The sequence below is a fragment of the Leucopleurus acutus genome (assembly GCF_964270905.1).
Source record: "Leucopleurus acutus genome assembly, chromosome: 4".
NCBI classification, from domain to species: Eukaryota; Metazoa; Chordata; class Mammalia; order Artiodactyla; family Delphinidae; genus Leucopleurus; species Leucopleurus acutus.
Window position 1 is genome coordinate 83,851,509 of NC_139146.1, and position 25,642 is coordinate 83,877,150.

A 25,642-nucleotide genomic window follows, 5' to 3' on the forward strand; every position below is an offset into this window, starting at 1 on the left:
GGAGGAGAAATACAGGAACTAGAATTGAGACAAGGTGTTCTTTCCTTATTTTTTATTTACTTATTTTTTTTTTGCGGTATGCGGGCCTCTCACTATTGTGGCCTCTCCCGTTGCGGAGCACAGGCTCCGGACGTGCAGGCTCAGTGGCCATGGCTCACGGGCCCAGCCGCTCTGCGGCACGTGGGATCTTCCCGGACCGGGGCACGAACCCATGTCCCCTGCATCGGCAGGCGGACTCTCAACCACTGGGCCACCAGGGAAGCCCTTTCCTTATTTTTAATTCTACAATAAAAGTCCTATTAAACTGTTAGGTTAACAGACTCATTCTTGTTTGCAAATGTACACACATGTTCATTAAATTCATTTTAAAATATGTCTTAAGGTAAAGTCATTGTTCCACGTGTTACTGTTATACAAAGTCCCTAGTCTCAGGGAGTTTATATTCTGCTGAGACAGAGGGAATTAATTAATTTTACAATTATAAGAGGAAAATGTATTTTAAAGATCAATATTTAATGAAAAACTATTGCCACTAAACATGATATTATTAAAGCTTTCTCTATAAGATACAGAGAAAATTAATTAAAAGAAAAAAAAAAACCTACAATAAGCAACAATAACTTATGTTCCCTGTCTTCAAAGTTTATGTCCTCCTACAAAAGAGGACGTTAGTCTTTAATCTTCCTATTTTTTTTAGATGGGAATGACATCTTCAGAATAAAGTACACAAACTAATGTATGCATCACCAATATAATTCAGTGAAATTACGTATGATAATAGTTTATCAAGGTTTTGTTATAAGAAGAACAACAATTTGCAGACAATAAAGGCCCAGCAGAATAAAAGCCTGATTGCAGCGATGAATAATGCACATCGCCTATGGTACTAATTAACCTTGTACTCCAGTAAGATAATATAGAACAATAAGGCTAATTTGAATGTGGTCCAGCACTTTTCCCTATGGCTTGTGGTTATCACCCTTCAGAACACGTAAAATTTTACTTTGTAAAATGAGAAAGATATATCTGTTATTTTTTACATAAAATAAAAAATGAAATTATATTTTAATATCATGAATTTTCCGAACAGGTAGATGAAACGTATATATAATATAATGTACAAGATATATAGTATGCTAAATAAAAATAAAATGTGCTAAGTAAAAATAAACATACACTGTTTACTTATAGAGTAAATTATACAGAATATTAACAATACATATTAATTTGGCAAAATATTTAGCTAAAATATCAATGTATAATCAAGCCAACTGGACTCAGAAAATGCCTATAATTTATATCTAATCCTTCGATTAGTGTAACCAAGAATTTTCCCCTTCCTCTTAAAATTATAAGATGAATTAAATGGACAAGGTAAAACTAAAATCTGTAATGGGAATATTTTCTTCAAAAATAAACTCCTGTGAATTTATTCAAAATATAATACTTTATTTTTTGTGATTAAATCACTGTTGGATGGACAGTCATAGTGATACCTGAGAAGAGATAAATTATTTTCAATCGAAAATGTCAATCTTTAATGTTTTAATCATATTATTTGCTATTATTTAGGTATATTTAAAAATGAAAATAATAACATTTCAAATCCCTGTTTCAAAAAATCTCTTGCGAAAGTTTGATGATAGAGAAAAGATCTTTTTAGATTTTTAGATGGCATGACACAGCTTCCCTACCCCCCTCCAAAAAATGCTCAAAAGTGACAAAGCATATATATACACGAGTCTTGTCTCTATTGCATGTTTAAAAGTAGGCAGGAAACAAGAGAAACCGAATGTGAACAGAAACTGAATATCTAGTAGAAAAGGTTTTCTACCTTTTATATAAATATACTTCTGAATGAAAATATTGCTCTCTTAGTTCATAACAGTGTATGTTTATTTTTAGACAGAGTTTGCATAAATATAAATGTCATTCTTGATGGAAATCCTTTGTATTTGAACTATTCTCTTTTGTGAGAAAAGTATATTGTTAGGAAGTCTATTTAAATATTTATTTAGCATCCATATAATGATTACATATATGATCTTTTCTCTTTTGAACTGGTTATCTCTTGATGGGAAAAATCAAAGAAAATTTTGGAGAGAGGATAAAATCAATGCTTGTAAAATACAGTGTGCTGGTCTCTCCACTAACAGTGTGGTATAGAAGTTAAAAGCAGAAACTGAAACAAATGGCCTGGGCTTTCATCCAACTCCACTACTTACTGACTGTTACCCTTGTTATGTAAACTCTCTGTGTCTGCTTGTTTTTCTGTAAAACTTAAGAACCATACATGATTCATAATGTGTATGTGTGCACACGCATGCACACGTGCATGTACACAAGGACCAAATTATATAACAAATAAGCAGTGTTCAGTAGAGTGTGCCACATAGAACTTGCTATGGAAGTGTTGGGAATGTTATCATTATTATTTTAATATCATCATCAACAGGCTTATCACCATCTCTAATAACGGAACAAAAAGGATGGATTTATTGTACAGAAAAATTCCTACACACACTTAACAAATATTTATGTCAGGCTATGTCTTTACATATCACAATAATACCCTTCTATTTCCTTTGGTTCTAAGTTAACAGAACCAAACGTCCTCTTTTGGGAGAAAGAGGCAAAAGAAAAAACAAAGCCAAAATAGCTTTCTCTTAAGGAATTAACTTCAGGTTTTCTCGAAGAATAAAGGTATTCAAATGAAGAAAATCAATTTATAACAGAAAAATTTATAATAGAAGGAGAAAAAAAGGAAATTAGGAAAGGATATAAGTAGAATTAATCATAAGTAGAAGCAATCAAAGTAATACAAGAGAAGCAGCTTGTATTAGAAAAAAAAAACTAAGAATTGGAGAAAAAAAAACCTAACCTAGTTTTAAATCTTGTTTGAGAGTTGGGCCTCAGAGTTTTTCAAGGTCAAATACCACTTCTGTGAGGAAAAATACATGCCAAGTGCATGTTAATGAACAGTAAGAGCTGAAGTCATCAGTACTTTCTTAAGTTTAAAGAGAATATATTCACTTTAGTAGTAGAGAAGCTGAAATGACAGAATAAAAGACAAATCTTTTTGTCTCCAGGACCAAAGTAAGTAAGATGTTTTCGGAAAGAACAGGGATATGTAAGGATTACTGGAGTCTGCAGTTACATTTAGTTGTGCATCTGACCTTTCTATATAGAAAATATAAAACATTTGTTGTAATTAGCAGTTATAAATCAACAAGCTCTAATAAGCATTTAAAAACTATATTATTAACTAGAAACCAATTGAACAAAATAAAGAAAAAGAACATATATTTTTCTATAGAAGCTAGGGACTTATACCCCCTCCTTTTTTGGTCTTATTATGTAAAACTAGTAATATTTATCATACCAAAACTGAAAAAAATCCTTCCAGTATTACTTTTTTTCACTTGAAATACATTGAAAACTCTGAAAATTATCATCTTTGAAATGATGGAAATAGTGTCTCCCAAATAAAGAGAAAAAAGAAAGAAGGAGAGAAGAGAGAGAAGGAGTAATGATGGAGAGAGAGACAGAGAGAGAAAGAGTATCCTTAGGGAATTTGAGTTTGCAGCCATATTTTCCTCAATTCCTGGGTTATTTTCCTGACATAAACAATGAAGAAGTATCACTGTATATTAACAGTATTTGATTGCACATATATTGCTTTAGATCATATGAAACTGCCATCTTTTGTATTTCCAAAGTGGTCATGTACTAGCAATTTCATATAATTGCACCCAATTTAATAACTTTTTTCCTAATAAAAGTCAAATATTTAAGTTATATAATAATTATACAATCTTGATTTGTCATGATTCTTTCAGCATTACTGACTACATATATATCTAAACAGAATTAGTTTTTTTTGTACCTTTTCCTATAATTATTATCATATATTATTCTTTGAATTTGATTTTTTAAAACAAGTAGCAGTTATTATTTTTCTTTACATCAATGCTACGATCGTCTCCATGCTTGTCCTTTGGCTGTACATTTCTCCCCCATATAACTCTAACTATTGAGTTTATCGATTTTTTAAATTAAAAAATAAAACGTGGTGCCTTCTGGGAATGTAGAATAGTCACTATGTTTTTCTCTCAAAGTTTATATACATTGAAGTCAAAAAAAACTGTATTAGAAGCTAACTCAGAGTTCTTGGAAATCATACTTAATCTATTTCAGCTCCAATTTCCTCACTTATAAAATAGAAACAACAGTATATCTGTCAGAGTTACATTGTTTCTATATACCTCACACATAGCTGGGTCTAAAAATGCAGGAATATGTACTATTTTTTTCCTAGAACAGTTCTGTTTTACCTATTAGAACATAAGGATATTTGCCTTTATTATCAGGCTGACTGTTTAATTTAGATGAGTCAACAGAGAAGTAACAATTATTTTAATTGTACTATTTTATTTATGAAGATCTGTTTGCTCATTTTTTAATTTTTATATTGTATTTCTTTTGTTTTGTATCACTTCTTTTCAACTTCCCACGATTAAGAATGACATGAAAATACTTCAAAATGGAAGTCTCCAGTAAGACACCTTGTACCTGAAAGCCATAATATCAGAATTGGTGGGGAGGTGAAGAATCATTTAGTTTCTTTATTGTGGACATGAAAATTCAAAGGCCACACCAGGTTCATGAGGTGCAGAGGCTTTTCCCAAGCTAGAATCTTTACAAAAATCTTCTCACTCACATTGTACAGTACAGTTTCTTTTTTCTTTTTTTTTTTTTTGCTTCCCTACCCCATCCCCAAAAGAAACAAAAGCAACAAAACAAACAAAACTTGAATAAAATCACACTTCAATACTCCAAAAGCTAAAACATGAAAAAGAAAAAGGTTTCCTGTACTACTTATGGGAGCAGACAAATAAGGCAAAGTAATTTATGTGCATAAGAATGCAAAAAGCAAAAAAGTCAGAAATGGATTGAGAGTTCTTAACCTACAACCCAATCTCTCTCTCTCTCTCTCTCTCTCTCTCTCACACACAGCACGTATATCGAGTTTATTCCAAAGGTTTTTTCTTCCCCCACTTTGAATATTCACATAGAAAACAGGTAATCAATTCTAGTTTGGTTCCTGATTATAGGGTCTCTATTGACCTGGGTAAGAGCTTCATGCTCTTGCAATTTCCTCTCACTCACACTTTGCTTTGCTCACACAGTCTTGCTTTGCTTTATTTGTTCCATTCCCCTGTCACTACATAATCCTTCTACCTTAAATTTCCTTTCCACATCCTCAGTTTGAGGTCTGAATATGGGGACAATAATCTCTAGGCGACTCTGGTGACTCCTAGGTCCCTCCAGGGTGCCTCTGCCTCTGATATACAGTGTAGTTCTGCTCACATAGATGTTAGATTAGCCCACAAGGGATTTGAGTCGGGTGACAAAATTAAGTGGAGCTCAAGTTCATTTTAATGGAGAACATATAATACAGTGGGAAAACATAGATATGAAACAAACACACCTAGGTTAAAATGTCAGTTGCCACTTTATAGTTTTAGTTAAAATTAACCTCTCTGAGCTTCAGTTCCCCCTGAAACTATGGCTCACAGGACGCTGTCAAGCTTAAAAGAGAGAATGTCAATAAAACATTTAATAGTACCGGCACACAGCAGGTCTTTGCACATGTGTCAACCCTTCTTCTTGCCTCACCATCCCATATAAGATACCCTGACAATTCTGCCATTTGGAATTGTCATTAATTGCCAGTTCTTGTCATTTATCATTTATTGGCCTTATTTCTTGGAATCTCTATTATTTCTAGTATATTATTGCTTTTTACACTGACTTGAAAGTCAAACTATTCCCTTTGGCCAGCTTTTGTATTTTCAAGGAACAAGAATTTTTTCTCCTCAGCTTTCATTCCATTCTCTTCTAACTTCAGATGAAAACAATGTAAGTTCTAAGATCTGATCAGAGGAACACTCTGGCCAGTCTTCCCCTTGATGATGGAGGTTGCCCTTGGTTAAGACTTTCACTTTCATCAGATTTTTCTAAAACTCAGATTTTTTTTTGCCTAACTAACTCTGTGCCTCCTCAATGATTAATTTCTTCTTCCTTCAGTCCCTAATCAAAGTTTGTTACAAATGGACTCTCCATTCCTGTAATATACATTCAATTCCTTGCAACATGCCTGGATGGCCCAGTTTATTTCCCTCTTAAATTGAAATTAAAATTTTCCCACTTACACTCAGAAACCTCCTCAGTCTTTACAGGCCGTGACCTGAGGAGATGACCCGGGTGCAGACTGGACTGGACAGAATGCTCCCCCCTCCCAGGGTTCCACATGTCCTAGGAGGATAGGTCGCAATCCCAGGGTGGTGAAAGCAACACAAGCAAACATTAGTTCAAAAAGCAGATACAAACAAACAAGCAAACCTCCAGTACTTTGCCTAGGGTTATTTTTCACTGAAATGGCTTTCAACTTTTAAAGTAACTAGCATGTACTGAGGATTTGCTCTAGGCCAAGTACTAAGCTTCATGAGCCTCCAGTCTTTAAAATCTAACCCAGGTTTCAAAATCATAAACAATACTTTTACTGTGAGAGACAGTGGAAAAACTTTTTTCCTATGGATTAGTTTCTAACGTTATGTACTGAGATCAATAACATCTCAGTGCCTGCCAATAAAACATGGAAGAAATCAAACTGTAAAAATAAAGTGCTATACTTGAGTATTATTTTGAGGCAACTACTAACAGATGTTTCCCTCTTGTCCACGGTGGAACAAAAATTCCTATTTTGGATTTAACTTCATTTTCACCTGAATGAAGAGCAAAGTTCCTCCAAGTTTAAGTGCATTATCTGTTGCTGTTTGTTTGTGTGGGCCTGAAGAGGAAGGCCTGACTTAAGTCAGCTCTATTGTTACTGTGTAAATGCCCTCACCAGCCCCTCTCTCCAACCACTGACTGTGTCCAAAAAAGCTACCGCTGTCACGAAACAAGGAGTCCTCACTGTTGTGACATTTCATTTATCTGGGCAGCAACATGCTTGAAAGGAGACTGTCTCGTCTGAGTCAAGTATGGAAGACAATCAAACCCAGTTAAGCAAACCAGTGTTGACATATTAAATCATGCTTGAACCAAGAAAGCAAAAACAGGCGACACACAAAACCTTCTAAAGAAAGTCTTAAATAAATAAATAATACAGGTCAGTGTAGTTCTAAAAAAAGAAGCTTTTAGCATTGGAAAATACTGGGACTAGGTGAATACGGGGACATCATTCACAGGAGCCAGTGATTATGTGGCTCTCTGATTGTGAGGTGCAAAACTAGAGTTAGTGTGGTAAAGGGAAGCATAGGAGAATACTGGGAAGCTTTAGGGAAATCACATCACCTTACTTTCCAATCCATAAAATGGAAAATAAAATTTTGATAGTTCCATTCTTTATTTAAGAAATGTCCTAATAGAATCCTTTCCAAGCGCTTTGAATTCATCAGAGGAAAAGCCCTTATGCATATGGAGTAGTGTATTATTAATCTCCTGCACAATCACACAGCAGGAACTTTGGAGTGCTCATTCTCTAAGTCTGATTCCTGCTAACAATTCCATCAAAGAAATGGAGTTATCCATCAGTCAAATTATCATTTTCTCTAATTGTTACTTCCCCCAAACTGTGTCTCTTCTTTTTTTTTTTTTATTTAAACTATACCTTAACAGCACTCAAATGAGCAGGATATCTTCAAGCTCAGAAAAGATCAAAGCATATCAACAAATTACTTGAGTTCTTAAGGACGAACCCTACTGGTCAGCCATAAATGCAGACACAGTGTTTAAACAACAAAGTATAGAAGATAAGATGTGATCCACATCTATGACCAGAAATAATAAAGGATACAAGAGCCTTTTCATGTAATGATAACCAGTTATGAGATCATGAATAGCTTAGAATTCATAGTTTTATTTTTACAGCTAATTAATAATACACTTTCTAGAAAAAACTATGCGGAGCTAGTGGCTCCATGCCTTCCTGCTTTATAATAATTGGCATGTCCTTCTGGACTAATGTACAAACTAAATTAAAAGGCAATAAATTATACTGTGTAGGCAAACAGCATACTTAACCTTTTTTCCTGTGAGTAGTAAACTGGATATATAAACAAATCAATTAAATAGATTGATACCTTTAAATTAAGCTAAGCTTCTTATTAGTTGCTTGGATAGTTAGCTTTCTGTGCAACCCTCCAAAGTGGTTAAGCAGATTTTTCAAGGCTTATCCATACAGGAGGTGTACTACATAAATCTAAACATGTCGAGCAGAAAACATTTGACATATTAATTATAATAGAAATATGGTCCTAAGAAGAATCAGTGCTTTTTATTCAGGATTATCATGGATGCTATATGTGATTACAAACTACAAATCAATTTGTGATTAAGTGTGTTTATATACTGTTCAAAGTACAACAGTAGAATGGAGAATCTGAAGTTAAATATATGATTCTAATGCCAAGTCTAAAACGTGGTGGCTGTGTGATACTGGGCAGGTTAATCTTCTCCCTACTTCCAACATTTGGACCCCAATTTATCAGCTTACTGACGATCATAATATTTGCAACTAATATATTAAATCCTGATTAGCTAAAGTCAAGCCACAGGCTGTGCTAATATTTAAATATGTTATTCCCACCCCCCCAAATTAAAGTTCTCTTTTTTCTGCAGAAAAGGATAATTTTGTTTTAGTTATTTTGTTGTAACAGAGAGCTTATGAAATACATCAAGATTTCCATCTGTATCATACCTCCATTTTTAGTACTATGAAAAAATATGATTATTCTTATTTCAATAAAGAGCATTAACATAGCACCTCTAAACTCCTGTCTTTAGTTTTCTTTATTCAGGATGAAATTATTTATTATAATTACACCAAGTTGGCTAATAACATGAAATTAAATTTTGTGGTATCATTTAGTATCCTTTATGCTAAAATTGTTTTAGACAAAACAGTATGACTACTAGTTTGTGTTTCCAAGTTTCATAAATGTTCCTTTTATACTTCTTTCTCAAAGCCAGGATGTCCTTTTCCCCAAATTAATTTTTTTTAATATTATTTTTTTGAAGAAGTTTGAGAGATTTTGATAAAAGAATGCGGAAAGAATTTAAGGAAATGCAGGAATTTTTTCTCTATGGTCTGTAAATCATTTTAATTCTAATGCTACTTGCAGAAGAAGAAAAGTAAAAGATAACTTTTTCTCTATTCATGTCAATGTTAAAATGTCAATTCTCATTTTAAAAAGTTACTTTACTTGACAAATGTTTCAGTTTAATTTTTTCAGCTATTAACTCTTTAGTAAAATAAAATGTGTTGACTAAAACATAAATGAAATGTACTTTTCAAAAAATGAACTACTTTTTACTTCTGATAAAATGAATACCAATGAATTTTACATTTGGTGGGTGGAGAGTGTTTCAGACAGGGATGTATATATCCTTCACTAATTTTAGCTTCCTGTAGGTCAGCAATAATTTTTCAAAATTAAAAGTTTTATATTTGGGCATTGTATACTTAGGGAACTATAGACTTAAGTTTAGCATTTACTAGTTCACCCAAGTCTTCTGGTTCCAACAACATGAAGGTCTAAGAAAACCTGGAAACGTTCCAGGTACAAGTACCTAGAAATTAAATTAAATAGAACAAAGCTTGGGGCTGAAAAAGTTAATTCATATACTGGGACCCACAAAATTGAGGTCACCCCAGTGGCCCAGCACATGTCACAAATCTAAACCTAAATCAGCCTGCACTTAAGAGAAACCTAACATACACCAATCAGTATTCTCCAACTCAGCTTTAGTTAGCCCACCTTACCCTAGAAAGTAGGACCTGCTAGCCTTGTAAGTAAATCCGGACCTCCTAGCCAATCATTCCTTGCTTCCGCATTGCCCCTTCTAAAGCTCTAAAAACCTCACTCTTGCCCAAAATCCCCTGGGAAGAGTGTCCCACTGCTGGTGAGGCACTGTACTCCCCCAGTCCATGGATTATTTTGAATAAAGGATATCAAACTTGTTACTAAATTGTTTTAGTTTTGTCATTTAACAGGGCTCATTTTACTGTTTTGTTTTAATGCAGGGAAATTTTAAGATGGCAATACATTTTATAAATATGGGGATGGAAACCCACAGGGGGCAGAAAAAAAGAGGGAACCAAAGCATGGAGTGCTGCCTTTTAGAGCTGATCCTATCCTGCTTCTCTGCAGGACAGGAGGGCTGAGAATGGGTGTGGGAAACGGGAAGACTTGGATTTTAATGTCCCAGAGTCCAGGAGAAAAAGCCATAGCCTTGTGGCAAGTGGGGAGCCCTTCAGACAGTCTGAAACCTTGAAAAACTGGCTGCACCCTCAAGAAGGCACTGGTTAATAGGAGGACGAGGAGAGGAGAATTTGTAGAGTTAAAATAAGACAAAATATTAATATGCTTATCATTTCTGTGTTGTTTATACAGTTTCTTTGTATTTGGGTATAAAGCAGAAGGTTGGCAGACTACAACCTATGGGCCAAATCCTGCCTGTCACCTGTTTATGTAAATAAAGTTTTATTGGAATACAAAAAATAAAATAAAATAGAAGGCACTGGGTAAAACGCTGCCCATGTATACAAGGAGTGCCAAAGAGTCTTGTGGGAGGTGGGACCTCTTCATGGAGGGAAGAAATCAGTCTTCAAGAATCAAAATTTGTGGCCTTCCCTGGATGAGGTTTTGAGGTATAAATTTACATAAGACACTAAAAGCCACCAAACCTTAATCCTAACTATCAAAAAACTCCTTAATCTGGACTACACGTTACAGTCACCTAGGGAGCTTTAAAAAAAAATACTGACGCTCTGGCCAGCACCACACAATGGAATCAGAATCTCTCATAGGTGTGTCCAGCAACAATATGGTTTTAAATTATTAAAATTACTGTGTTGCACTATAAAAATGTTGAGAAGAGAAGAATTAGATAAAAACTGGTCCCAATAATACTTCATCAGTAGGAGGAAAGCTTAAATCATGTGAAGAACTCCTACAAGCCAATAAAAAAAGACAAGCACTCCAAAAATGTAATTCATAAATTGGAGTGATTAGGACATGGCTGCCATTTGTACTTTTTTCTCTACCTTGTTGTAGTTTGATTTTTCCCCTAATTTGCCAATATTGTTTACTTATGATAATAGTAGAATGAATTGATAGTAAATATGAGATTCCAAAGTCAAGAAGCAATTAGCAGAAATAAAAAAGGAAAGAATTTCATTAGGCCTAATACAATCAAAAGTTATATAATTACCATCTATATCAAAACAAGAAGCATCTGGAGGGAAAGATAAATATATAATTAATGCGTAATAGTCATGAAACAACATGGAGAGTGCAATATTTTGATATTTATTCAAAGGGATTAAGATAAATACATTTCTTGCCCTTATGTAGTTACATGGCCCTAAAATTTATCTGTATTTCAGTTCCTTAATCTTTAAAATAAAGAAAAAAGGAGGATTCACTCCAAGAGTCCTTTATATTAGTGCTTCTCAAACACAGATGCACATAAAAAACACCAAGGGATCTAGCTAAAATGTAGATTCAGATTCAGTTTTTCTATGATGGGGCTTAAGATTCTGTAGTTCAAAAGTTCTCAGGTCATGCTGAAGTGGCTAGTCCATGCCCCGCTCCTGAAGTAGGCATACTTTATATGCCTTTACAGGCTGTCTCTGCAGGTGCATGTTGTATTATTTAACATTTCACATATGAGGAAAGTTGGGCTCAATCTGATTTTGTTTGTCCACAGTCACACAGCTACCAAAAGGAAAAGTGAGATTTGAATGGAGACCTGCATCACCTTAAAGCCCACAGCTCTACTGCGTACAAAATCTGGTGGTGATTTCAGGTCGATTTTGAGGTTTTAAGTCTACTTAATGATTTTATGCCATTGGTGGCTACTTTGTTTCATATCATTTGCATTCTTTTTTTAACTTTTTGCTCTTAAGAATCTGAGAACAGACACTGAGATGTTTGCTGAATCACACTCAGTGAATTTTCAAAATTAAATTTTCCTGTACACACAACTTTTCCCATGAGAGCTATACTGATTTATGTTATCAGACTTTGTAAAAATCCTTCTGCTGCTACCTGAACAAAAAAAAGCAAACAATAAAACAGAAGGAGTACGTTGTGGTTTCCCAGTACATTTAAGTATCATGGATTTTAAATCACTTCTGAATATATCAATTCAGATATATGATGATATATAATAGCTTTTATCTTTATCATTAAACTTTTTTCCAGAGAATTTCTATATTAATTTATTTCTATATTTCTCTGTTAATTTATATATTTCTATATTAATTTGTTATAATAAAAGTAGCATATCCAATGCATATTCTTTTAATAAATGTTTTTTATCAGGAGATGTTTTGTAAAATATGAGACACTTGAACATAAATATAATCACTAATTCTCCATCCATGTGATCATAATGGAGCTCAAGATCAGAAATGCTAAAATTCCTTTGCACGGTAACAATACGGAATGTGCCACCATCATAATAAGACATTCTAGAGACTGACCCAAAGTAAAATGTACAAAGTAGCTATTACTATTACTGTAAATATGAGGCATAGTATTTATTTGTTACATTTATTCTAAACATGGCATAGGAAAGGGAGACTCACGACTTTGCCTAATGTACCTTCTTTTAAGAGTGAGAAAGTAGGAGTGCAAAATCAAGATCAAAAGCTTGTCTAGGAGGGATTATGGAGTGTTTGCTTCTGCTTCTTCTATTTCTTTTCCTTTATTGCCAAATCTCTCTCTCCCTTTTTTTTTTTTTTTTTTTTACTGTGCCCATATCCAGAAGATTCACTGGACCAATGAAACATTAAGTTCTTAAAAAAGAAAAGGCTTTCATTCTTTCAACTGGTATAATAACTTACAAGCTGCCATCCACCACACCAATACTACTCATAAATAAACTGAGTTGTTTCATATTTGATATGTATTTGACCCTAGGTATTATTAGGAATTCTCTATCCTTAAGACAGTATAATATGTATATGAATAGCCTCTTTTAGCAGGTAATTTCAGGGAGTAGCAGCTCTTTTATTTCTCAGATTTTAATATGCAAATACATTTTAATATAATTTTAGAGGGAAAGATATATACAAAATTGATTAATATACTATGATAGATCTCTGCACTGAAAGCTTCCATCTGCTTGTTAAGCTGTTTCCCATAGTCTTCATGTGGCTTCTTTTTTCACATCTGTGTTAAAAATCACCTTTTCAGAGAAACATTTTCTTACTACACATTTTTTTTGCACACTCACACTGCCAGTAACAATGCTCATAAACCGTAACTGTAGATGTGAGTGCATATGTATGTTTGTGAGCTATCTGTCTGCATTACTAGGATACAGGAATTGTATAGATAAACTACAGTGCCTAGTACAATAACTTAAAGGATGAGCGATCAATAATTTAAAGAATGAGTGATGATATCTAAGGAGAGAGCAAATCTCCTTTATAAAGTAGGTTCCAATATATTTACATAGTTTTGATCACCCAATAAATAAAAATGTAGGATTATCCTTTGATAAATGATTCTACTCAAGAATATACTCTCTAGTTTAAACAAATTAGAGAATTTTCTAAGCTGAAGCTACCCTGTATTTTCCAATGGACAGACACATATTCCTGTATATAATTTTATTTTTAATAAAATATCTAAGACATAGCTAACGTTTATTGAATAAGTACTGTTTTCTAGGCATTATTCTAAATAATTTTCATATAATATCTCCTAGAATTGCTATGAGGTAGTTAGAGATGAGGAAAACAAGGAATAAAGAGATTCAACAACTTGGCCAGGGATACAGAGCTGATAAATGGCAGAGGTAGGATTTGAATCCAGGCATTCTGGCTCAGAATCTGCATGCTTAAAACACTAGGGTACGTTGCGTCTCATCAGCAGCATATTTACTGATATACTATATCACTTTGTCCAAGTTAAATTAGTCACATTTCAAAATGAATACGCGGGGCTTCCCTGGTGGCGCAGTGGTTGGGAGTCTGCCTGCCGATGCAGGGGACACGGGTTCGTGCCCCGGTCCGGGAGGATCCCGCGTGCCGCAGAGCGGCTGGGCCCGTGGGCTGTGGCCGCTGGGCCTGTGCGTCCGGGGCCTGTGCTCTGCGACGGGAGAGGCCACAGCAGTGAGAGGCCCGTGTACCGCAAAAAAAAAAAAAAAAAAAGAATACGCATTTTAAGAAATGTACACTTCTTCCGTTCTGCAGAAAAATGTTCACTTTTGCAAAGGTAACCAGTCTATAAACATATTTAGCTTTAGCAGCACATCTGCTCACGTAGGCAGATGGAGTATATTTCAATCAGTGGTTCTCAGCTAAGAGAGATTTTTGCCTCCAGGGGTCATTGGTAATATATGGAGGCATTTTTGACTATGAAAATCAGGAGTGGAGTATTAGAGGCCAAGGAAGCTGCTAAATATCCTACGGTGAACAGGACCGCCCCTCCCCCCAAACAACTAGTTATCTGGCCCAAATATCAATAGTATCAGTGTTGAAAAACCCTGATTTAGAAAAAAAAAGAAAAGCAAAAACAAAAATATGCAGAGTATGCTCTAACATTTTAATAGAACTAATCTAAAATTATTCAAGGGAGGAGTTAAAGAAAAGAAAAATCTATTTTATTACTCTCATGTGTAATACCTGCAAATAGATGAAATGACTTAACTACTTGATTGTCTTAGTGGTGGTTCACAGCAGTAGGTCACACACACACACATATACTCACACACCATTGACACTCTACTTTCATAATTGCCATCTTTTGTTAAAATTTTTAAATTAAAATTAGTTTCCTTCTGTTCCATAAAATAGCATACCAAATAGGACCAAAAGTTCAACCCCTTTGAAGTTTTTTGGTAATGTGTCTAATTAAAAATAACTAGGCTCTCCAATGCATAATTATATGAACACCTAATACCCTAAATTTCCAGCCAATTTTGTTTCAAACATAAATATGCACCAGAAGTTTGAATGATCGACATACTACTCCCTGCAGTATCTGTACTGTTTCTGAATCAAGGCTCTTTCTTGAGCTCAGTATTTTCACTACATTTCCTTGCTGTGCAATCATCTCCCAGTTGGACAATTAATGTGCTTTTTCTCCGCAACCCTTGGCATGTGACACCCCCCCTTACCCTGTATTTGAGCATGCACCATATACCTTCTTCACTCTGACTGGTTTTGGCAGTGACCCACAATCTAAATCTCTTTCCTCCATTTGATATAAGTGAAACTATAATTATCTAGGGGTAATTTCAAATTACTACTTCATTCTGCTAGCAACTGATGAAGATTAGTGGTCTTGCCTTGCATCTGAGTAAGTCGGCAACATAATCACAAGAGAACTCAGCAGGCAACATTTGATTCATGTGAACTCAATTACTTCTGTCAAACACATTCACTTCAATAAAAAGCAGAAACTTCCAAAATGGGTTTCTGCTAACAATTTTGCGCTCAAAAAAATTTCATTTGACTCTTAAGGGAAAAAATAGTGTGAATTTCATCAGAAATAATAATAAATAACAAATATGGAAACATACTTGAGTAAATGGATTTAATACATTATTAGTTCCTGAAAATAAAGAACATTTCAAGGAAATAAATTTGTATACTTAAGGCAGCTTATTATAGAAAATTAAGGCATATAAGTAAGCTTTAGAAAAATGAATTCACTCTACGTTTTAACGTAATACAATAGAAACCAGAGTACTTGCTTACCTTGTTAAAATCAGATTATTATGGAAAAGGTAGTCAAGTTCTCCTAAAGGAAGTTAATATGAACTGCTAAATGGACAGGGACTCCTGAATCACTTCTTGGTTGTCTTCTGGTTTGAAGCCACCATATGTTAATAAGCTGCCTAGCATTCTGATTCCTTAAGGTTTAGTTGCTAAAAGCCTCTTGGTCAAGTCTATCATGCCCTGCACGCATGTCAGGTCACATGAACATGATCCAACAGCAACTACCTGGTCACTTCCTAGTACAGATTCAGTAAATCTTAACATATGACAATCATTACAACAGGTTTACTCAAACTTCACCTTCTTATTACAGCCTTAATTAAATCCCAACATATTTTGATTATAAAAGAAACTGAGTTATTAAATGTAAATATGTAATAAGGCTATATTATAAACACTTTTCAGCATGTGATGTTTTGAGGTCTACAAAAATCATTAAGACGACCTCTATGATAGTTAATATATCATATGCCAATCATATATGATTTAATACCTGAAACTTGAAAATTTGGCCTGAGAATCTTAGGACTAAGTAAAGATTAATTTAAAAGACATATTTGTCAATTTTTATGACCAAGGATGTTTTCTAAAGATAAGTACAAAGGTAAGATAAACACAATTATTTATTTAAAATAAATAATTTTAAAACATAGTATTCTTTTATGACTTTGCTCATCCTATTTCCTCTTTTGAATTCATTTTCCTTACCTCTTGCCTTTTGATTTCCTTCTCACTTCTTAAGATTACATACACCACTGCTGTAATCAAGGAGTATGTAGTCTAATGGGGGTGGGGAGTGAATCATTAATCAAATAATAAGTTAACAAATATATGCAAAATCATAACTCTAAATGGTTTTATGAAGGAAAATATGTGAGTAAATAACAGAGGGGATGACCTAGTCTTTAAGGATCAGGGCCAGCTTCCTTGAACAAGGAGTGTTGGAGCACAGATCTGAAGGATTAGTATGAGTTGATCAGGCATAAGGGAGGTAAAAGAATTTTTCAGGGGAAGGGAACAGAATCATAGAAGAACAAGTAATGAAAGTGAGCCTTTGAGAAACTAAAAGCGAGCCAGTGTGGCTAGTGCATAGTTTAAGATGTGTCTAGAGAGCTAACAGGCGCAACGTCATGCAGGATCTTAGGCTACTTTAAAAACTTTATTTTAAAGGAAACCATTGAAGAGCCTAAAGTAAGTGTGTTGGGACTAGGCAGGGACTGAGGAGGATGGGTGTGTGCAACTACCAGATTTGCATTTTTGTAGCGATGATACACTCACATGGCTCAAAAACCAAAACTACATAAAAAGCCATTCATTATATTTAAAAATAAAGTTCCAACAAGATATGCTTATAGATTGGAGGAAAAAGGAAACAGAGAGAAGTGGGTGATTTTATGAGATAATTGCGTGGTAGTTTGGGATGGATTGAAAGTGGGAGGTGGGTAAGAAGGAGATGTCAAGAATGATTCCTAGATTTCTGGCCTATCAAGGATAGCTCCAAAACATCAATGTCCCTACTTAAAGGTTTGGGGACAGTACATTAAAACCATAGAATGAGTTAGAGTTATGGAGGAATTGTATATGATACGCACACTTACACACATACATACATTTACATTTGCATGTACATATAATATATAGGTTTAAATGCATATATTTATTTATGTGGGACTATCTGTGATGCCTTAATTCTCCAAAACAAACCTTCAACATTTATTTATTCATTCAATAAGATATGTTATTTATAGAATAAACATTTGAAATTCCTCCTAGAGCGGCCACATATCATTTGTACATGGGAAAACACCAAGAGGCACTATTCATATAGACTGCACTGTGTAGAACAACTTCTGGTGCTGTGTCTACAGCCTTCATGACCCACAGCCTTTGTTCCTCCTACCAGAGTAGGGTAATAAACACATTTATTGATGTTTCCTCCAAGGTAGCCTCTCCAGTTCGTCCCTCTTTCTCTCAGGTCTCTACTCCTCAATTAGTAAGAGTATGAGAATAGGAAGTTGCAGTAAATGCATGCACTAAAAAACATCCTGTCAGAACACTACTTCCCCAAGATGTTTTCATGATAAGCACCTGCAGAATATTTTAAGCCCAGCAACAATCAAAAATTATCCTCTAAATGCAGAGGTCCTTTATACTCTGTGTGGATATGGACGAAGACAAAAGTCACTGTGTTTGAACTAAAGCTACCACATTATCATTCGCTAAAAGGATATAAACAAATAACCAAATCAAGCATGCTGCTTTATAATAATAGTAAACAAATTATTAGAAATAATAAGATTCATATTGTAAATATTTTAGGGAAAAGAATACAGTGTATTCAATGGATTATATTTAACTCCCACTTCTGATTCTACAATTACATATAGCTTCACCTTATACCGAGAAGGCTGCTCAAAAGAAAAGTTAAGGTAATGTTAGTTAGAACTTTCCTTTAAATCCAAACCTAAATAAAATCTGATTCATTTCCTTGACAAACTTAAAAGCATATCTGAAACATAATTTTGATTTAATAAAACTTTACATATACATATAAAGGAATAGAGAGTTGTAGATTACGTGGAGAAATAATCATGCACTTGATTGTAGATGGTATACAAATATGAGGTGATGCTGAAAAAGGAAGTTTAAATATGGTGCAATGTGTTTCTAGAGAGAAATAATTAAGCAAAGTCAGTATGATTTACAGGAAATTTCCTAGTTTTGTTTCCCTGGATCTACGGTCAATCTACAGTCAGGCCTGAACAAACTTGAGCAAGTTTGATCCACATTATATACTGGATTTAGAAAAAAAAAAAAAATGCACCTGAAGCTACCAGTGGGATTAGGGGACTTCTTAGCATTTGGTTTTCTCCTCAGTTAATACACATTAACTCTCATTACCTATTTGGCATGTACACATCATGGTGAAAACAAGTTCAGGTTCATAAGGATGGATTTTTCCTCTTTTAAGGAAAACGTGTTTTCTTCTTCATAAGCTGTTCTTCACTTTGCATAAAGTACTATCCTGTTCCAAAAAGCTATTGATAAAGATCCAAGTTTAAAAGGGCAACTCACCACACTGTGGGCAAAATGAGGGTATTTTCAGATGAAGAAGGAGGCATGCATGATCAAGTTTCAATTTAAAAGAGAAATTAAAACAAAAAAATTTCCAAGTGCAAATTGCTTTGAAATGACCTTTCTGTATTGGCTCTATCTCCAAACAGTTATTTGCTTGGGTTCTACTTATTAGGCATTTAAAATTGACCTGGAAATTCTTAAAAGCAAGCATGTAATAGCCATTATATGTAAACAACACAGTAAACTAAGTCCTGTCACCTTACACATATTTTCCAATGAAGTTCATGTGGCTGAACTTATATCTGAAGAAATTTTAAAAGGCAGTTAAAAGCATGCCAAAACAAGTCTCATCAAAGGTTTACATTTGAATTTCATATAACGAGTAAAGAGTACTATTTTCTCTTCATGGAGATAAAGTAGCAATAAAGTAGCAGACACTAATCATACAAAGAAAGTTATATACAAAGAAATAATCCCTTGATCTGAGCTGTCCAAAAATAAAACTTCTGAAAGCAAAATGAATATGAAATATTACACTGCAAGTAAGACACTCTCTGATAATTATGTATATCCAATAAAATATTACATTAAATCTTTCATCATTGCCAGAAGTTTTAAAATTCTGAGAAGAAAGAAATCAAACTTGAAGAGAAATAATCTCCATAAATTAGCAAAGTAAAAGGTCGTTTGCTCATAATCACTGGAAGAAATACATATACATGATCCAACTGAAGCAGACAACCCCTGCAGATCCAAAGATAAACTCTTACCTTGACAGGTGCCATTTTTCTCTTCATATCCTGCCTTGCACATGCATTTCCCAATGGGCACCAGCCACTCCCCTTCAGCGCTGCAGTGCATTTTGGGTGGTTCATCTGTCACAGAATGGTTGACACAGGAGCCCGACACTTCAAGCAACTGTGAAGAATCAGCTCCAGTGATTGTGTCAGGGAAGACAGCCAAGTGTCGTACCACAGAAGGGCACTTTTTATAGTACACACGAACGGAAACGAGAGCAATGCAAGCACCCACATCTTGAAAAGCGAGATAAAATCCCTTTTTGCTTAGAGGTCCTACATCTCTGACCTCTGTATTCAGTTTCATGACACGGTCACCAAGATCAAGTTCTGTAAAGCTTTCATCGGCAGCAATGGTATCAATTTTTATGTACTGGTTTTCCTTGATGTTTCTCCCATTCTCATCTGACTCAAAGTAATACATGTTAAAAGTTTCCTTACAGGTCCCCAGCCCTCCAGGAAGACTGTTGCAGTCCCGCAGAGTAAACTTGAGTTCTATGAAGATTCTGGAAGCACCTTCGTTGGAGATCCAACTGGTCAAAAGCCAGTTATTTTGATTCTGTTCCATAACTTTGCATACTTGGTATGTGTGGATAGGGGCATAATTTTCATCAACTTCACCAATCTCTTCCCACTGTGTAATATAATAGAAGGACAAAAAAATTAAAAGACAATTAGAAAATAACCAGCAAAAATAGTCAAAGAAAACTAATTCAGGTGTAAAATTTCTGCTTCCTCAATACACAGTATTGAGAGAAGGAGATATACCATGAAAATTTTTAAAAATTATTTCCCTTTTTTAATTAAGTAAAGTATTAGTCATTGTCTCCAATGTAACTCAAGCATGAAGACACGTAAATGATATTCCCCAGAAAAAAATCATGTATTTCAGAGTAATAGTAAAAGAAAATTCAGTATGGATGTGACTAACAAGAAGCAGTGAAAGGCAAGTATATATATTTGGAAGAAAGTTTGAAAGAAAAAGCGTAGATAAAGTTTGAAAGAAAAAAGGAAGTACAATCTTTTTAAAAATGACAATGAGAAAAAAAGCAATAAATGTGGAAAAGAAGGGATAAAAATGTAACGTGAATCCACATTTATTTAACCCTGGCAGGTTACAAATAACACAACAATGTAATAAAACTTGAAAGAAAATTCATTAGTTTAAAATTAATAATAAATGTTTATTTCATTGAACCAATCTGGTTAGGAATCTTTTACAGTTGGATAACTAAGTGTTTATTCATACATTTATTCACAAATATAAACCTAGAGACAGACAGAAAATAGAGATAAAAATTTTAGATTAGTAATACTGAGAGCCTTGTCATTTCAAATACTGAGATTTTTTTGTTATACATATCCTGGGAATGCATTATTCTTTCTTACCAATGCATTATTTTATGCACAATGACCTTAGAAGTTCTGAATATACACAGGATGTAGAAAAATTAAGTATGATTTATATAGCTTCCAAAATACTATTCAGCCAAAGAAGAGATCTAAACCTATCTCTTTCCTAGTAAAATACTACGGTTTTGAGAATGGCAATGCACCACACCACTTTCTAAACAGTGTAAAACCAGATTTTTCTTCTTCATAAAAGTTATTATAATAAGAAATTTTAAAAACCTGTCTACAATCTGTGTGAATAAAACTACATATAGTTTTAAATCTTTAAAAATTGTCCTGAAACACACAGAGCAATGTAACCATACACACTGGCTTTCAATAAATCCAGAATGTGATTTCAGACATTAAGTATTAACTTCACAGAACCTCATTTAGTTAGACATGAAATTAAATGGAGCATTATTTTTTGATTCTGTTGAAATGACAAAGATATGAAAATGTGGCATCACAAGGGATGCACATAAATCATATACCTCAGACGGCCCCTCTCAGAGTTTTAGCTGCCATCAGACAGACAGAAGTAAAAGGTGTTAATGAGGGAAAACTGCTGAGCTCCTTAAAATCACAGAGACATCAAGGTTGTATCTTACCTAACAACTTTCACATTAGGGTGTTACATGAAACCTTAGTTCATTCATTTAATCTCACTTTTGTCCTCTCTCAAAATTTATCTAAATTGTACTTAGCCTCTGATTTTCTAAACCAGCTTTCTCTCTCATTAAACTACTTACAGTTTCTTCCTGAAGCCATCCAGGTATCAATACGTTTATTATAAATGCTTAATGAATGTCATGATTAATATTTCATGGAAACAAGCACCTCAGCTAACCAAACGAAAACAACAAAAATGATCAACTTACTGTAAGAAGATTAATTAAATGTATTTTCTTTGCATTAGTAAATTGGAAAAGAGCATCAAAAAACTCTTCTCTGAAAAAGGAAAACCAAAATGCTACGTTATCTCTGTTTTAGATTCTCTTATTTTTTAATAGTCCTCCAATGCAAAATAGAAACATATTTCAAATCCTTGGCCTTAAATCATTTATGGAAGACTCATTTCTGCATCACATATTCCAATAGGATCCGGCTAGCAAGTCAAAGGAATTGGACAAGTAAAAGGAATTGGAATAGCAGCATCTTCCAAGATTATAAGGCAAGCAATTCACAGTCTTTGTACAAAGTCCAAGGTACCACAGATATTATTAAAAATGCAAGCCAAGCAGCACTTGACAAGACAGCTTAATAGTTACTGCTTTGGGTGATAATTTCAAAGTATGTGTATAGGCATATTACTTCTCTGAATATTCTCAATTAAGAAGAGGAAAAACTGTAATTTTCTTTGATGTTAGGATTTATCATGGTCGGATTTTATTTATTTTTCTTTTCAAGTGTCCAAAATATAAATGAAGGCTCACATTTACTATTTCTAATGCATGAATAGGAGGACTTTAATTTAAATAATTATGGCTATAAGCCACTCAAAGAATCAGAAAGGTAATATATACACATTTCCAATAAATATCTGCTCCTATTTAGACAAATACACTAAGAAACAAGCAAAAATATTTCATTTATTTTAGATTGACCAGCTGAAATAAAACGTTGAATTCTTCAAAGTTTTCTTCCCTTTTAATACAAAGGAGACATCCTGCTGTTCTCAGCAAATATCTTATTTAGGAAGAAGAAACAAGGAGATGAACAGAAAGTAATACTCATCAAGAACTTAAGATCACAGCAGGTATATTCCTAGATGCTTTCGCAAATGTCATGTCAAGGAGATTACCCTAATTTAATGAAGGGCACAGACAGAAAACACAATATTTTCAGTTTAATTTTGTTGGAATTCCTATGATCCCATGGTTTAATAAAATATTTGCTGACTAATACAAACGAGGTGCCTAGGCCTTTTGGAGGCATGGTCACTGAACATAATATAGTTGGTGTAGCTCTGTTCTTCAGGTCTGGCTACTCCTCAAGACCCACCCTCTGAGCCCAGGCTTTTTCTTTGTGTTTGCTTCCTCCTCATTCCTGTTTCTTTGCCTTAATATTAAAGAACTGGTTACACACTCAGCTTGGGCTGGCTTGATTTCTCTCTCAAATGCTTGGGCTTGCTCCTTTTCCCACTGGCCACTGAGAACTCCAAGTCAGTTGCATTCTAATCCCATGCTTGGCCAGGCATCACAAGTCAGCCACATTGATCAGAGAAGTGCAAAAGAAAAAAGACTTATTTTCATATCCATATGTGTATCATGGAGTTACCCACTTACCCTACCCAAAGCCATTAAGAACTATTTTCTCCCTGCCTGCCTCTCATTGCCCTGTTTGGTTTCTTGCCCCAAGCTCCTATTGCCTCTTATCTTGTTAGCATTGATTTCATTTCCAATCCCCTAGCTTATATATCACTTCTTTTACTTTCACAACTTAAAACACTGATTCAGGAGACACAGCCTAAAGTAAAATCTCCCCTTACATTGTGTCCCCAAATACACATAAAGAATCATTAAGCAAATGGGGTCGATTTTGACCTTTCAAGTTATGGGGGTGCCTATTATCTAGTTCTGTTTTCATTATTATGCATCTATACAGAGATTAATTTATTAAGGCTAAAGTACAGTGGTCAGAAATTTTGTAGTAGACGCCTGCATATAAATACTTGACTGGTCTTGTACAGAGGAAAGATTATCAGCCTGGAGCTCTAGAATTAGTCCCAGCTCTTACAGTATCTAGATGTATAAACCAAGACTTAACCGCTGGCATACTGATTACCATAATTTCGAGTGAGAACTGAAACCCTCTATCCCAGTCGTCTAATATTGAGTATAAAACATCAGAAGTGGCCTTGAAAGACCTGGTCTTATTGTTCATTTTAGAAATGAGAAAACCGAAGACCAGATTTTCCCAAGCTCACAAAATACCACCCTGGTACCATCTGAGTATCCCTTCTGCCTGTCTGTACCTCTGCCTTCTTATTAGCATGTTTCTGTCCTTGAAGTCTGGGTTTGCGTGTGGGATTCCTTGATTCACTGCATTGATTGCTACTCCACTCTGTTGTTACTAAATTCACATTTTTTTTCAGACATGATGTAACCATGAATAATAATTCTTTCTTTCTTTCTTTCTTTTTCTTTCTTTCTTTCTTTTCTTTCTTTCTCTCTTTCTTTCTCTTTCTCTTTCTTTTATTCCTTCCTTCCTTCCTTTCTTTCTTTCTTTCTTTCTTTCTTTCTCTTTCTCTCTCTCTCTCTCTCTCTCTCTCTCTCTCTCTCTCTCTCTTTCCCTATATATAATATTCTAAACATGGATATGAAGGAAAAGACAATTTTCTTTTTCTCTTCTATACCTCAGAGTCTGACACCACAGGACACAGAGTAGGGCACTCAGTAAATATTTTATAATGAATGAATTAATATCAAACACATACATATCCCTCCTAAGTCCAGAGATATATGTTAATATGAAATCTGAAATAATTCAAACATGGTAAATAAATGACTATATGATTTGCCTTTTGTTTTTGTTTGAAGAAAAATAAATTTTGTAAATTGTCTGAACTTTATATATTCAAATAAAGGAAAGTTTATAAGTTCATATTTTTGAAAATTAGTCTTCAGTAAAAACCTCTAGAAAATTTATTTTAAGACATTTGCTTATCCCAATCATACAATTATTTTTAGTTTAGTTTTCATATTAACCTATAGGACTCTTTTTCTTTAGCATTACATTTTCCCAGTTATAACTTACAGCTTAGTTTAGATATGTTAGATATTTTTTAGCACGAAATGTTTTAACATATCAGTTTTTATTTTTCACTCACTAGCCTTCTTCAACATTCGATACAAATTAAAAGCCCAGGATGTAGCATGTCAGTTAGTGGCACTATACCTTCTCCCCTATTTCAGTCAAACAAAATTAGGACCATCTTAATGATTTTCTTTGGCAGAGCGATGTTAAAATATAGCTAGGAATCAACTGCTCCCAGCTTTACTCTGAAGTGTCCAAAGCATAACTTTGTAACAAACCTTGTTTACCACATAAATGTTTCTTTGAATATAGGGATAACTGTCCATTATCCTTTAATATCACAATATTTTGTATAATGCATTTTGAAATGCTCCAAAAGAAACTAATTCTAGGCTTCTCATTTTATTCGAAATATTGTTAGATATCATTTATTTTTTATTTTCTTTGTGTGTGTGTAGTGTGTTTGCTAACTTCACTGAAGATATCCTGACCTCAAATTACTAATTACTGTTGTTCTTAAAACAGTAGTACTTCTCCATGATCTTAGAAATTGCCTGGGAAAGAGTTTGACTATGTGCTCAAATTCGGAAGTCGGGCATTTTACCCATTTTAACTAGTGAGCAAAACATTCCAATTGCTACCGCATCATATGTTTACCTAAAGTCTAGAATTTCTGGAAGCTTCCTGCTCTTGCAAGAATCAAATGAAATACAATATAAAAAATCAGAAACTTCTAACACACCAAAGATCTTTTGTTTTTCTTTCTATTAATGTCCAGTTTTTTATAGTAATTTATATTTTTAATATCAGA

At 34.2% G+C, this 25,642-nt stretch overlaps 1 protein-coding gene across 10 annotated transcripts in view; it reads right to left on the reverse strand.

The window, feature by feature from the left end:
• Positions 1–25,642, reverse strand: part of EPHA5 (EPH receptor A5) — a gene marked incomplete at both ends in the record, with an annotated part of 326,480 nt that overhangs the window by 246,166 nt on the left and 54,672 nt on the right. For all 10 annotated transcript variants that reach the window (XM_082837949.1, XM_082837947.1, XM_082837948.1 and 7 more), the window contains one exon: positions 19,654–20,314. In XM_082837949.1, the coding sequence (XP_082694075.1) occupies positions 19,654–20,314 (661 nt within the window). The remainder of the gene's footprint in view (positions 1–19,653; positions 20,315–25,642) is intronic.